Source organism: Lissotriton vulgaris, chromosome 8 (genome assembly GCF_964263255.1).
Source record: "Lissotriton vulgaris chromosome 8, aLisVul1.2, whole genome shotgun sequence".
NCBI classification, from domain to species: Eukaryota; Metazoa; Chordata; class Amphibia; order Caudata; family Salamandridae; genus Lissotriton; species Lissotriton vulgaris.
This window is the reverse complement of record NC_141696.1, coordinates 808,792,427-808,808,965: the sequence shown is the minus strand read 5'-3', so window position 1 is coordinate 808,808,965 and position 16,539 is coordinate 808,792,427. Positions and strand designations below refer to the sequence as shown.

General features: G+C 40.4%; 1 protein-coding gene across 2 annotated transcripts in view; it reads right to left on the bottom strand.

Annotated features, from left to right (window-relative positions):
* Positions 1 to 16,539, bottom strand: part of RASA3 (RAS p21 protein activator 3) — an 897,341-nt gene that overhangs the window by 468,717 nt on the left and 412,085 nt on the right. For both annotated transcript variants that reach the window (XM_086934683.1, XM_086934684.1), the window contains exon 5: positions 2,785 to 2,861. In XM_086934683.1, the coding sequence (XP_086790809.1) occupies positions 2,785 to 2,861 (77 nt within the window). The remainder of the gene's footprint in view (positions 1 to 2,784; positions 2,862 to 16,539) is intronic.

Genomic DNA, 16,539 nt, shown 5'->3' with positions numbered 1-16,539 from the left:
TTTGTTTAATTAGAGTAAAGCTTTGCTCTCCGTATACAAGAAGTTCTCCACAGTTCGTGCATTTCATGTGCACGTTCGCCAGATATGGTCTCAAGTCCATCTCAGCACTCGATGGAGATACAGGTCGTCCACCGGAAGATGTGTTGATTACTTCTGATGGTAATAGCGTGGCCTCCGTTTTTCTTGTGAAAAGTGGTCGCTCATTTTCATCAGATTCGGAAGATGAATGCGGAACGGTAGCCATTGTATCGAAGTCTTCGGGAAAATGTTCGACGTTGTTGTCTCTTGAGAGTAGAAAAGAAAGTGATGGTAGTGGGTGGAGTGCTGCGTGTAAATTGCAGAATAGAAACTACCAAGAACCAATTAGAAGTGTTGTTTAGAAGTCACATGACTTCACATGGGAGTGTCAGGTCCTGTACGCGATAGAAGGGTGCGCGCACCCGGTCTCGCACTAAAATAAAGCGTCGAAAAAACATCTTATAATATGCTCTTTGAGCATGTTTTGGTGGAACGAGTTAGTTCTGAAAAGAACTTTTTTTTTTTTTTTTTGGGGGGAGGGAAAGAAGTGTTATAATGCTTTCGATTTCTTAAAGTTGCTACTACATTTTTCAGTATGTAATAGTTTGAAAATGAAGTGAAGAAATTTATCTTTTCTTGGGGCATTTGTGACTTTCAATTTTCAGTTTAATAAGAACGAGGCTCTGCTCTCCATACAAAAGAATTTCTCCACACTCGTTGCATTTCATATGCACCTTCGCAAGATATGGTCTAAAGTCCATCTCAGCACTCGATGGAGATACAGGTCGTCCACCAGAAGATGTGCTGGCCACCTCTGATGGTAATAGCGTGGCCAGGGCTCTTGTCGATGCTTTTGCATAATGCTCAGGATGCCTTTGTTTAACATGCCGCTGCATGGTGTGTGCAGAAAAGGAATATTTTTTATTTGGATTTCCCCTTGAGAGCTCCGAATTGCATATCGTGCAGGTTACTTTTGGCGCATTCACTTTCTTTTGATCTTCAGGATAAGTGAAAAATTGCCAAATGAAAGATTCCTTTTTTCTTCTTAACGGTGGTCGCTCATTTCCTTCAGATTCGGAAGATGAATCTGGTAGGGAAGCCATTTCAGCAAAGACTTCCGGAAGATGCTCGACGTTGTTGTCTCTTGAGAGTAGAAAAGATTGTGAGGAAAGTGGGTGGAGTGCTTTGTGTATATTCCAGAACAGAAACTACTAATAACCAATTGGAAGTTTTGTTTTCAAGTCACGTGACTTTACATGCGCTTCTCAGGACGTGTAGGCGGTGACACTATGTAGTTACGAACGTGATTACATACTTAGGAACTAGCATTCAAAAAAACTATGAAATTCACTGAAAAAACCATAGGTTTTACACACGTTATAGTTAGGAAGTAGCATTTGAAAAACCTATGAAATTCACTGAAAAAACCATAGGTTTGACACCAGTTATAGTTAGCTGGAAATTTTACTGACATAAAACCAATGAAATTCCACGTTATAGTTAGTTGGACTCACTATAACTTGCGCGTGTAATGCACTGCTGATGACATTACATATTACATCACTCATGACATGGTCAGTGACATCACTTATGACACCATCCAGTGAATGTGTGTCTTTCTAAAAAATAAATATGTTTTATATATGTATATGTAAAGGTCGAGGAAAGAATAAATGTTTAAATTATTGTCTTAATGAATGTTTTTTTCAAAAAGAAATGATTGGATAACTGGCTTATTAAGTGTACCTTAGTGAATACATATATTAGTGAGTAATGTTTAAATATTTAAATATATGTATCAGTGTTTCACTTTGTGAATAACTGGCTGCATGGGTTGATGAGTACCTACATGTGTAGGTATTTGGGTTCTTAGATGTTTTTTTAGTATCAGTATGAGTGTTTCTATGGTTTCATGGGGGTATTACTAATCACATAGATGCATGAATGACTAACTCTGTCTTTGTATGTGTTTAGAAGACACCATATGTGCAGGACTGTATGGGTGGTTGAGTGTGTATAGTTTTATATGCAAATAAATGGATGTTCAATAGTTTATTTGCATGTGTGAGTATGTGTGTGAGTAACTTTTGGATGATTGTCGGTGTGTAACAGGATGTATAGGTGTATCACTACATATGATGAGTGAGTATATGTATGAGTAACTATATAGAACTGTTGGTGAATGAGAGAATGTGTATATAGATGGTGGAATTACTGAATTGGTTGTTGTAACTGGTATGGGTTATGTCCATTTTTTTGAAAATGTTAATTTCTATTTTTCAATATGTGTTTTAAGGGTTACATTACACTTAAAGGAGGTCTGTCATCAGTGATGTCATAAGTGATGTCACTGACCATGTCATGAGTGATGTAATATGTAATGTCATCAGCAGTGCATTACACGCGCAAGTTATAGTGAGTCCAACTAACTATAACGTGGAATTTCATTGGTTTTATGTCAGTAAAATTTCCAGCTAACTATAACTGGTGTCAAACCTATGGTTTTTTCAGTGAATATATATATATATATTTCAGCTTTTTTTCCTATGTATTCTGAAAATGTCAACGGCCTCCTTTCGTTCAACCTGCTTGGCAATATTTCACTTAAACAGACAATATTTCTCCACCTTTTCTAAATTTCACCCGTTCACCCTGTGTTTTTTTCCTTTCTAAATGGCCATAAATATGTGTACTAACGGTGTTAACTGCCTTCAGAGAAATATATCAAATTAATTTTTCAACAGGATGTCACAGTTCATGCCTCACCGTGTTGCAAGTTTATGGCAAATGGCGCCAGTGTCTGTTATGACTTCACTCAGTCGGAGTTCTAAATGCACCTTTCCCTGAAACACAAAATAACAGAAAGATATTGTGAATAATTCAGTATGTACAGTCAGATTTTTTTCATTCAAAATGACAAGTCAAAAGTAACAACCTTGACTTTACATAAAAAACAACCTTATTAAAATGATCGCAGAAATTTAAAAAAATGTTGTTTCCAAAAAGGATCTTTGAAATCGAAAACAAAAGTGGCATGTGAATAAATATATTGGATAAATGTAATTTATTGCCACTTCAAACGCAGTTTGTTTTTATGCAGCATTACCTCAAATGTCAAATAATGAGGACAAATGGCATTTTGGGAGATAAAAGTCACAACATCCAAACACATCGCTTTACAACTGTAGAACACACCAAATAATGCTTCCATCATCTCATACGGGGAGCATAAGCTCCACTAAATGGGATGGGGGGGGGGGAGAGTTTCTTCAGAATGAACAGAGTCCAAGCTGCGAAAGAAGAAACTGACGAGTCTGTCTCGCTAATTTTGGAGTCTGGACTTTCCTACCTACACCAATCACTCAAAAAGGCGTGGACTTGGAGAATCATTTTGACTCTGGACTTTTGTTCACTCAATCAGTTATTGTAGAGGTCAAGAGCATCTATTTTTAGCTCTCCCTGTTTACAAAATTCCTCCAATTACTCTGAACTGACCACTGGATGGAAATGACAAAAGGCATTGACATGACACACCGGGACTACTGTAATATAGTCTATACTGGACTCCCTAAAAAATGTATAAGGGCTACAGAACCTAGCAGCCAGAAAGTGTGCCACATTCAACACACAACCATATAAGCACGGCCTGAAAATTATTTCCTGGCTTCCATTAGTAGCCAGAATCAAATTCAAGGTTCCTTTGTTCTCATTCACGCACCTGATCCATCATCTGTCTTTCAGAATGGGGAAACACAGAGCAGATCGATGGGACCACCAGGCTGAATGCCCTTAAGGCCACCTTGAGGAGAAAGCACATCCAACTACAAACAATTCAGGAAGCTCCTGAAAAAGGACCGATTCTGAATTACTTTTCAATTGAGTCAATAATACCAAGGAGCTGAAATCAAGAATATCAGACATGTTTACTAGTCACATATGACTGCCCTCTTTAATACAAATGTACTTTGTTGCATCCCCTAGCACTTTAAAGTGACTAAAATGTAACATAGTGCATTAGAAAACGTATAAATAAATAATACAATTAATTAAACATTGAAACCTTCACACTGAGTGACAATGTGTTCAACCGTGGTACATGCACTGAAAAAGATTGAAACTTTTGAAACAAGAAAACTAAGAATAGGGCAACAGGTAGAAGTTTATATTGGCCATGAAATCCTCAAAATTAAAAGGTAGCACCTATGACTAATGTCTCTGATTCAAGTAGTCAATGGTTTGACTTGTAGGAGATTAATACACTGGTCCTTGACAGAAAAGACAATTCTTTCGGGAGAATTTGGAGAGAAGTCTGGATTCTGTCCATTTTAGGAGGTGAACAAATTGTAAGTGTAGTGAAACACACTGCATTTGTCTTCCAAAGATCAAAACTATTGAAGAATCAAATGTAAGCATTAAGAGGGTATTGATCGTACAGAAAAAAGTGAAAGCACACCCCTCCCAAATAACCATCAAACAACAATACCAAAGACATGCGAGAATATCATCAACTAACATTGTCTAACCTTACAACAAACTTAAACGTTGGGTGCAGACAGACATAAAAATGTGTGATTGTGGACCACATAACCAATGTCCTATAGAATAACCTTCCACTTTAAGTCAACCCATTACCAAATTAATGAACACCAACATTGACAAACAACCACTGAAACTAACAGGTGATGTGTTATATGTAAACATCATCATAACCATGGCATGCCAATTGAGAGTAAATGTTATTTGCTGCTAACCTAACTCAATGAAACAATCAGTCACCTTGTATCACTTTAACCAATACTACATTTCTGCTTTAGCATCAACTAGCAATTATAATCTATTGTACACCATATATTAATATATTTGTGAGCACAGTAAATCAAACTGGGCCAAAACCTGCTTATGATGACATAAAATTATGTTGACACACTACCACCCAGGCCTCAGAAGATCTAAAAAACATAACCAGCATTTATCCATTTCAACAGGTGGAAAAACTCGATGAGCTAGCAAATCAAGCATGGTATTTAAGGGAAGCAGGGAATCCTTAGATTTCCCAATGATGATAGGATTGCCGTCTTGAATAGAAGAGAGCACCAATGACAAGCACTGTCTGAAGGTGGCATTTCAAAAAATAAACAGAAGTATACCTGTTTCCGGTTGTGCAAGATGTACAGAAATGTGGTTTCTTTGGCATGGATATACATTGTTTCATCCCTAATAACTCATGCAAAATTTGGGTTTTATAAGGTGTTATATTCTATTAAATATTGAAATATAAGCAGGGCTAATGATGTATTGACTTATGAAAATGCTGGTGTCCCTATAAACCAATAGATATCAAGGATCACACAGTGCATTAGGTTGCTAATTTTATTAGTAAGGCTAATATCTTTAATTTAAATGATTGTGCTTCTGAAGATTTTACAACTCGACTCTAATTTATCTTTAAATAAGATTACACTGAACGATAGAGTCAACTGGACATTGTTGGGTTCCCACGAGATGCTTGAGGTCTGGCTCTCCTGATAAGGAGCAGCATGTGCCTTATTTTGGTGTGGATGAAATTACCAGTGCCAAGCAGTCTCATCTGTTTGTTGTATATCTGCTTCATCAGTGTCAAAGCTGCAGAGATAGGCAGAATTTCAGAGCCCAATGACAGAAATTAACACTATTAACTGTATAAAAGTATACAACCGTATAGCCACCTCTTGGAGCCAGCAGATTAGTTACACCAGACAATCCTTCCCCTTCACCTCGCTGCTGTTTTAGGGGGACACATTGATTTCTATTACATTTCAAGAGGGCGCTGAGAAGATTTTAATTCAACAAGGCTTAGATATATTTGGAAATGTATCCCCAGACAATGCATTTTAGGCATGGAATGAGTTTATCATTGTGTGCGGTATTCATGGCACACACATCTGATGTATTGACAGAATCCTTACAAAGGGTTTGGTTAACAAATTCCCAATTTATCCACAATGTAAAAAGGCCACTTAAACAAACTATTAAGGTGGACGGTGGAGGGGTCCTGATATTTGACAACATGCAGAGGCTATATTTATTGTACCTTCACGTAGACACAGCTAAGAAAATGTGGGAACAAGAACTGGATAGGATTTGTTTAATAAGGACTGGTTGTACTGTTGTCAACCCATTTAAAAGAATTATAAACAAAGATCAAGATGTAGCAAAGATAGAGATGGCTTTCTTTTCTGACATGGATTTTTCCTTTCACGAGACCCTGACACCACTGCCCTTCTAGAAGTCTGAGAATCGAGGGAAATGAAGAGGATTGTACCTACAGGCCCTTGCTCAAATTCCCAATAATGCCCTCTTTAGCTTCTGAGCCGATCATATTCATATTACTAGATGTCAAAATTGTTTATTTGTATAGTTTAGACAGGGTGGGGTCCTCTCCTTTGGTGATTCAAGGGGTTTGTCTTACTTAATAGTACTTCAGCTCTAGGTAGAGATTTCCACTACTTGCCTGAGGAAGAGATAAGAAGTTGTTCAGCACTACATACTAAACACAACTACACGCTCCTCACGTCCTTTCCATTGCCTCCCTCCTTCATCTGGTTGTGAAAATGAAACACTCCTCTTGCCTGCAGAGAAACTACCTCCTTCCCAAAGGACTTACTTAAAATACAATGGTCTGATCTGCACAGAATCTTGGACCCTAATGCAGCCTCTCTGTATATTCCTCAGTTCTGCTCTTATATACTATTGGGGGGGGAGGTGTGCTTACTAATAGTACTGCTTCTTTTACCCCTCTCGGTATCCTTCTTCTAACTCCTCATCATACAAGAATAGGACTCGGTCTCTCTTCATTGTGGAATGCATCATGACCTGTTCTGGTGATGGTGAACATGGTAACAAGCAGTGGAAGTCCTAATGTTTCCATTGTGGTGCTTGGTCAAAGTTGCAAGTAAAGAAGAGCAGAGAAGAACAAGGTTGAGATGTCACTAAGATGCTGCCAAACAGTCGGCAGCAAATGTGTGCAGTAGCTGCTTGAGCTATCAGAAAAGAGGGTGGTTATGAGAAGCCCAAGTCCACAGTGCGTCAGTAACTCCAGAGGGTACTGTGGTAGAGACGGTATCCTGCAACTGTCTCTCAAACAGTCTCCACTTTTGCCAGTAGTTCCTTGTATACAATATTTGTGTGGTCCACTCTGTCCAGCCTAGTATGGTTCCTATGTATCAGTGCAATCATTATTGTCTCTCCTTTTGAAAGATGTGATAAGCCCATTGTCTCCACCATTGTGTTCGAAGAAGGGCTTAGCAGACAGCACATAACAAACAGGTTTCGAAGTTGTCCGTAAAACGCACATGACCTATTGTTTTGTCTCTTCCCCACTGTGCCTCCTATTTCCAGTGAAACATGCGACTTACCCTTATGCAGAAAAAAGGAATTTGAATATATTACAGAAAAAGTGCACACTGGCTCTGTGGGATTACTTTGCACAGATATGATGCGTATATCCTACTGTGGGGATTACTCAATTGATTTAAAAATGTATTCAAAAGACTGTACCCAACAGCCTTTCTGTATGGGTCGCATCAGGACGGTCTCGTCAGGTCTATAAACCTCAGTGGTGATTCAAATCTTAAACTCACCTAGATTATGATGGCATCTGTCTCCAAAGCAAACTATTTGCCTTCAATGATGATTTAACAGATCTATTCAGAAAATAGCTTGGTTCTGTCATAAGTATCTGAATCCAAGTGCCGCTAATCACTGTCTGATGACTGATCAGTGACATTCCGATTCAGATACTTAAGATTTGAATCATACAGTAAAGGTATCACCCAAATAATACAAGTTAAAAAAAACCCATGGAAAACATTGTGACTTACATTTAAAAATTCTAGGGTCCGATCTACAAGACCAATGGTATTCAAGGAAAGGGCACTCTCAAGTAATTATGGACCCATGATGTATAAAGGAATTTGGTTTCGTCTTTCGACCTTTGACTTCACTACTGCGCAGTACGTTTTTGAGTGCCCAACAATTTTCAACTATTTTGCTCACTTATTTTGTTGGGATTCCCTACGAATAGCCCATTTAAATGCTTCTCTATAACATGAATTGATGTTTATAAAATACTTGAAAAACGTTCTTTTAAGATACACCTTACTTCTCCATTCCAACAAAACCATTTGGATGAGCCCCCCCCCCCCCCCCCCCCCTCAAAAGCTCCTAGAGCCTAAAACCTCATTCTGTTATAATCGGTGTACTTTTTGGAATTTTTTTTGTAAAAAAAAAATACTTGATTGAAACATCTATATAACTGGCAAACAACAGCCCCTCAAATGCCTGGGCCCTACCTTCGCAGGAAACAAGGCTGTCTAGTCAGGAAACCACTTTAAAATGTGTTCCTTGAGAATTCCAATGTAGAAAAAGAAATGATGTTATTTTATCACTGTACCTTTGCTAGAGAGGAAATTATATGTAATTTATTCGGAAATAGATATCCTTGGAAAGCTGGAAGGGGTAGACAGCGGCAATTCTGTTAGCCCCAAAATAGCTCATTGCCGCCTGTAACCGGCTTCCTGAGTAGGTGTGCTAATGTAGGCCTCTGGAGATGTTCTGGTTGTTTAATGTGCCAAGATTGCTGCTCCAGTGCAAACGACATGCTGCAGACCTTGTACCTGTGCCTCCAGGCACATCGCAGAGACTCATCGGAATACATTTAACCCAAGTGCTTATATTAAGGCAGCTTCCGGAAAACCCGCCAAAGCAGCTGCTACGCAGGAAGCATTTGCAATGTTCTTGTCACGAATGAAAGGAAGGGATTCCCAGCTGATGAGTGGCTTCCAATTAAATTACTCTGACAGCTGGGGGTGTACTATTTGTCGGAATTGTCTAACAAAGGCAGAAGTAAAATTAAAACAGCCCACATTTTTCAAGAATGTTCGTTCGCACCAAGTCCACTGAAAGACAGCACAGATACATTAGAGTGTGTTACATGTATAGCGCTTAAAACCAGGGCTTTAAGTGGGCCGGGTCACACCGGGTCTGAGCACCGGCAGTTTCTTAAAGGGGGCTTCGAAACGGGTCTCTATCGGGCTCTGTTTTGTGTGCCCTGGCACAGGCGGTCCTTTTTTCCGGACTGCAGTGACAGCAGTCTGCTGTCACGACAGTCTGGAAAAAAAGCGACAGGGTGCAAAACAGTGCCCGATAGAGACCCGTTTCGAGACAGCAGGCACATCGAGGTGCGCCTGCTCACACTTCTCACCAGTGGAGAACTTACGGCATGACGTCATGCCAGGTGGGCCTTGTAGGTGAAGGGACATCCTTTAAAGAGAGTCATTTTCTCTCTCGATTTCCCTTCACTCTTTATGAAACTCAGGAGCCGCATCGTTGTCGTGGTGTCACAAGGGCTTTAGGTGGAAGTTTTTTCAATATTATAAACAAGCCATAGTTGCTGCTTATTTCTCTTACACAACTAACAACCATTGACAAAGCCAATAGTCCTGACTTATTATACGTGGTACAAAAGGGGGTGGTGATGGGCGGAGCATCTGAATCAATCAAACACTCACACACAGTCAAAAGATCTGGGTTTAATCCATCACCGTTCTTTAGTCCACTCTGCCACCCCACTTGTTTCCGGTCCAGGGAAGATATGGCTTGGCAGTTCGGGCGGACTGTTCCCATGAGGCACAGGGTCAGACTGATTTTTATATAGCCATGTCTGAACTGGGGTGGCAGAGTGGGCTAAAGAACGGTGATGGATTAAACCCAGATCTTTTGACTGGGTGTGAGTGTTTGATTGATTCAGATGCTCCGTCCATCACCACCCCCTTTTGTACCGCTTTTGGCCGCCATAAGTGTGGCAGGGTATGCTCAGACGTGAGTCCCTTGCTCACTTTGCCACTGGATTCAAGCAAGCCGGGCTGAAGACGGCTGGAATGCCAGAAACCGGTCCTCGGAAGCTTGTTTCCGGTCCAGGGAAGACATGGTTTGGCAGTTCGGGCTGGACTGTTCCCATGAGGCACAGAGTCAGACTGATTTGCATATAGCCATGTCTGAACTGGGGTGGCAGAGTGGGCTAAAGAACGGTGATGGATTAAACCCAGATCTTTTGACTGGGTGTGAGTGTTTGATTGATTCAGATGCTCCATCCATCACCACCCCCTTTTGTACAGCTTTTGGCCACCATAAGTGTGGCAGGGTATGATCAGACGTGAGTCCCTTGCTCACTTTGCCACTGGATTCAAGCAAGCCGGGCTGAAGACGGCTGGAATGCCAGAAACCGGTCCTTGGAAGTTTGTTTCCGGTCCAGGGAAGACATGGCTTGGCAGGTCGGGCTGGTCTGTTCCCATGAGGCACAGGGTCAGACTGATTTTTATATAGCCATGTCTGAACTGGGGTGGCAGAGTGGGCTAAAGAACGGTGATGGATTAAACCCAGATCTTTTGACTGGGTGTGAGTGTTTGATTGATTCAGATGCTCCGTCCATCACCACCCCCTTTTGTACCGCTTTTGGCCACCATAAGTGTGGCAGGGTATGCTCAGACGTGAGTCCCTTGCTCACTTTGCCACTGGATTCAAGCAAGCCTGGCTGAAGACGGCTGGAATGCCAGAAACCGGTCCTCAGAAGCTTGTTTCCGGTCCAGGGAAGACATGGTTTGGCAGTTCGGGCTGGACTGTTCCCATGAGGCACAGGGTCAGACTGATTTGCATATAGCCATGTCTGAACTGGGGTGGCAGAGTGGGCTAAAGAACGGTGATGGATTAAACCCAGATCTTTTGACTGGGTGTGAGTGTTTGATTGATTCAGATGCTCCTTCCATCACCACCCCCTTTTGTACAGCTTTTGGCCGCCATAAGTGTGGCAGGGTAGGATCAGACGTGAGTCCCTTGCTCACTTTGCCACTGGATTCAAGCAAGCCGGGCTGAAGACGGCTGGAATGCCAGAAACCGGTCCTTGGAAGCTTGTTTCCGGTCCAGGGAAGACATGGCTTGGCAGTTCGGGCTGGACTGTTCCCATGAGGCACAGGGTCAGACTGATTTGCATATAGCCATGTCTGAACTGGGGTGGCAGAGTGGGCTAAAGAACGGTGATGGATTAAACCCAGATCTTTTGACTGGGTGTGAGTGTTTGATTGATTCAGATGCTCCGTCCATCGCCACCCCCTTTTGTACCGCTTTTGGCTGCCATAAGTGTGGCAGGGTATGCTCAGACGTGAGTCCCTTGCTCACTTTGCCACTGGATTCAAGCAAGCCGGGCTGAAGACGGCTGGAATGCCAGAAACCGGTCCTCGGAAGCTTGTTTCCGGACCAGAGAAGACATGGCTTGGCAGTTCGGGCTGGACTGTTCCCATGAGGCACAGGGTCAGACTGATTTGCATATAGCCATGTCTGAACTGGGGTGGCAGAGTGGGCTAAAGAACGGTGATGGATTAAACCCAGATCTTTTGACTGGGTGTGAGTGTTTGATTGATTCAGATGCTCCGCTCCATCACCACCCCCTTTTGTACCGCTTTTGGCCGCCATAAGTGTGGCAGGGTATGCTCAGACGTGAGTCCCTTGCTCACTTTGCCACTGGATTCAAGCAAGCCGGGCTGAAGACGGCTGGAATGCCAGAAACTGGTCCTCAGAAGCTTGTTTCCGGTCCAGGGAAGACATGGCTTGGCAGTTCGGGCTGGACTGTTCCCATGAGGCACAGGGTCAGACTGATTTGCATATAGCCATGTCTGAACTGGGCTGGCAGAGTGGGCTAAAGAACGGTGATGGATTAAACCCAGATCTTTTGACTGGGTGTGAGTGTTTGATTGATTCAGATGCTCCGTCCATCACCACCCCCTTTTGTACCGCTTTTGGCCGCCATAAGTGTGGCAGGGTATGCTCAGACGCGAGTCCCTTGCTCACTTTGCCACTGGATTCAAGCAAGCCGGGCTGAAGACGGCTGGAATGCCAGAAACCGGTCCTCCGAAGCTTGTTTCTGGTCCAGGGAAGACATGGCTTGGCAGTTCGGGCTGGACTGTTCCCATGAGGCACAGGGTCAGGCTGATTTGCATATAGCCATGTCTGAACTGGGGTGGCAGAGTGGGCTAAAGAACGGTGATGGATTAAACCCAGATCTTTCGACTGGGTGTGAGTGTTTGATTGATTCAGATGCTCCGTCCATCACCACCCCCTTTTGTACCGCCTGACTTATTGTAAGTATGATGTTACTTCTTGTGTCATATATCTGGATGCAATGACAGAAACAGAAAAATACAAATCAGGCGGCACACTATGCTATACACAGATTTTTAGCGTACGTGTTTTTAAGCCACGCCCTTAGTTACATTGGCCATGCCCCTTTGAGAGACCCCAAAGTTTTTTCATCCCACTTAAAGCCCTGCTTTAACCCTCCCATTTTCAAGAATATTGCTTCTTAGTGGTTCAATGGCTGTCTTTAGGATGCTGGTTCTAATGTATCCGGGTTATGAATTCACATCACATATCGTTGCTAGTTTAACCGCTATGGTGAGAACTTCTACAATCAAATCCCTGGCATTTCTTCATGCAAACGCCTAGCATTCCATGGTTTCCTTCTTACAACATCCGTCTTTCACTTTGGGATACACCTTGGATTTGATCTGTGGAGCAGGTTCCACTATATGGATTTTTGTATCTTCGTTCCCAGGTGCTTGGCTGCAGGAATCTGTGCATTATAATGAACGTTTTGAACTTGATTCTCTGCTCGAAGTTTAGCCAATGTAGATTCCCCTGAATCACTGTAGCATTTTACTCCTGCTGTTCTTGCCAGCTGCTGGGGAGATATTGATTGCTATTGTCTGTAATGGATGAGCATGCAGGGTGTACTTGAAAATTCCTATTTTTTTTTTTAGAAGGAAGAGGAAGGGTGAAAGTAACCTCTACAGGTGTCTGTGCACATATAAAACCTACCTATTTTGGAATGACAGAAAGCCTAACACAAACTCAAACCCTCAGGAGGGCACTGAAGGTAAGAAGAACCCCCATAACTCCTGCTCTTCTAGTCAAGCTGAAGTCTGCCCAAAACACCTCAGTGGACAATAGCTTAAGGGAACACTTATCCAATAGTTCAAAGAAAGAGGAAAGTGGACCAAAGAGCCCTAAATGGAGTCCTCCGGGCACAAAGTATTCTCTAAGCTCTGTGGAGGCACATTATATGAGACCATGGCCCTTGATGGTCAAAGGATTGAAAGCGAGGTTTCTGCCAGGATCCTCTTGCTCACTAAGCAGAGGCACGAGAAAAAGACAGGTTCTATAGCCACAACATTTCAGCTTCCAGACTGTCAGTTTCAGGTGTACAAGGGGATTTTACAGAAGTAGACAATCTCACAGAGGGCAAGAGGTGGGTAGAGTTCATTTTGATGCAATATGCATTCGCCTAAAAAGAGCAAACCAACTCATCTTGGCCAGGACACAGGGAACACCCCCAGCTAATATTATCAAAGAACCTGGCAGCGAGAAAGAAAAGGGCATAATATTGAGAAATGCTTGACCATTTGAAGGAGTGCTTCCATCTACAGAGCCCCTGGATTCTTGCACCACAAACAATATCAATGAATAAAAAGTTTGTGCCTGTACTCTTCCATTGACTTCCTCCCCCTCATGCTGCCTGAACAGAGATGAGATTGTACCCTGGCTTTGGAGAAGGCAATTGGAACAGACTTTGGATTATATAGATGGCTGAAGCACCATCGAAATAGAACTGGAGAAATTAATACACCAAGCAATGACAGCAATGGCAGCAGCAGCTGATAAAAAGCAAAAAAGTGTGTTTAACAGGGAAGCGAGCAACAGCATGCAATGACTAGACAAGCAGGTGTGGTTAAGCACCCACCATCTGCACAAGTATGGACCAGTGGTGGCTCCTTCGCCCTGGTGGAGGAGCGTCACCCCACTGCTTTTAGGTAGTGCAACGTAAAGGAAGCATAACATGACAATAACTGAGTTATTATCATTTTATGTTTCTGTGCTGCTTTGCGGGCGGGGATGCTCTGCTCTCAGAGCAGGGCAGGGAAGGAGTGTTTTGCCCATTCCTAAGTGCTCATGACTGTTTGACCAGCCCTCTCGGGCAGATAAAACAGTCATGCACACTTTCCCTGTTCTCCATGTAGACAGAATTACAGCCTGCGTGGGCAACATGCCCAGGCCCTCATTACCTGGCTGAGCGTCGAACCAGGAGGTGCACAGTCTAAATATCGAATCCTAAATATCAACCTACAGAAATATCGAGTTGGAAATATCGATGGTAAAGAATTTCGAGGTCAAGAATATCGTTGGACAGAATATCAACCCTAAGGTAAGTAATATCAATTTTTTTTATATCGATGTAAGTGATATCGAAGTTAGTAATATCGATATCAAATATATTGATGTTACTAATCTCGATGTTACTAATATCAATATGTATAATATTGTTATGTATTTTATTATGTATTTAATATGTATGTGTTATATGTTTTTGTTAAGTATTCTACTTGTTTTAAATTATATGTATACTATTTTTATATCTTAATAATGCTCTTGTAAGTCAATTTTGTGTTTTAGTACCGAAGCGGGTTGTGGGTTTATAGGGGAATAGGGTGGGAAGTAATTTAATTATACTAAATTAATTATACATTTTTAGGAATCATGAATTAATTTAAATTAATCTTTGCGTTTAAGTTCTGTTGCGGGTTGTGGGTTTATAGGGGAATTGGGAGGGAAGTAACAATTGTAATTATGTAATGATTTATTTTCATTTATTGGTATTGATAATTTAATTTTTAATTAATTATTAATTGGTAATTATTTGGTAATAACATTTTTTAGTTGGTAATTACATTTGTATTGGTAATTAATTGTTTGAATTGGTAATTAATTTTAATTAATTGATTAATTGGTAATTATATTAAGTGTATTAATTTAATAATGATGTGTGTTGTGAGGTTATAGGATATTAGGGTGGGAAGTAAATTAATTGTAATTAAGTAAAAAAGAAAATTAGTGTTGAGTATTTATTATTAAATTATTGTTAATCAATTATAATTGGTAATACATGTTTAATATTTTTTTTATGAACTGGTAATTAATTATTAATTGGTAATTAATTGTTCTTTTTTAAAATATATTTGTGTTAATCAATAAACTATTGTCAATTAATTATTGATTGCTAAATGTTTTTTTTAATAAATATTGTTTTTGCTATTAATATATATATATATTTTTTTTATTCGTCAAGATATTTTAAATTATTATTTAATTATATTTTGTAAATTGTTTATTCATTATTAATTGGTAATTATTTTTTAAATTATTTCTTGGTATTGTTAAATAATTTGTTGTAAATTAATAATTAAATTGTTATTTTTTACAGAAAAAATATTATTTTAATTATTAGTAAGTTGTTTTGACCCCTATGCTATCCTACACTTTCCCTACTGATGCACCCTCTGGAGTTGGAATAGCAATTTATACCCCTACGCTATCCAACACTTTTTCTACTGTTGCACCCTCTGGAGTTGGGCTAGTAATTTTAACCCCTACTCTATCCAACACTTTCCCTACTGTTGCGCCCTCTTGAGTTGGAATTGTAATGTTTATCCCAACGCAATCCAACACTTTCCCTACTGTTGCACCCTCTGGAGTTGAAATAGTCATTTTTACCCCTACGCGCTATCCAACACTTTCCCTACTCTTGCACCTTCTGGAGTTGGAATAGTAATTGTTACACCTACGCTATCCAACACTTTCCCTACTGTTGCATCCTCTGGAGTTGGAATAGTAATTTTAACCCCTACGCTATCCAACACTTTCCCTACTGTTGCACCCTCTGGAGTTGGTATAGTAATTTTAACCCCTACGCTATCCAACACTTTCTCTACTGTTGCACCCTCTGGAGTTGGAATAGTAATTTTTACCCCTACGCTAGCCAACACTTTCCCTACTGTTGCACCCTCTGGAGTTGGAATAGTAATTTTAACCCCTATGCTATCCAACACTTTCCTTACTGATGCACCCTCTGGAGTTGGAATAGAAATGTTTACCCCTACGCTAGCCAACACTTTCTCTACCGTTGCACCCTCTGGAGTTGGAATAGTAATGTTTACCCTACGCTATCCAACACTTTTCCTACTGTTGCACCCTCTGGAGTTGGAATAGTAATTTTAACCACTACGCTATCCAACACTTTCCCTACTGTTGCACCCTCTGGAGTTGGAATAGTAACTTTAACCCCGACGGTATACAATATTTATTGTTTTAGTTAATTTAGTGTGTAATTTATTTAAAATCATTTTTTAAACTTTGTTATGTATAGTTTTGATATTTTTATTTATATTATTGTTGTATGTGTATGTATGTATTTATAAATTAGAGTAATTAATTGTAAATAGCATATATTATATTTTATATATGTTTATTTATGTTTTATATTATATGTATTATTTATAATGTTATATATATTTTTAAGTATGTTTATGTTATTTATATGTATTATTTATTTAACTTTATATTATTTTTAAACATTGAAAAAAACGATATTTTTTACAA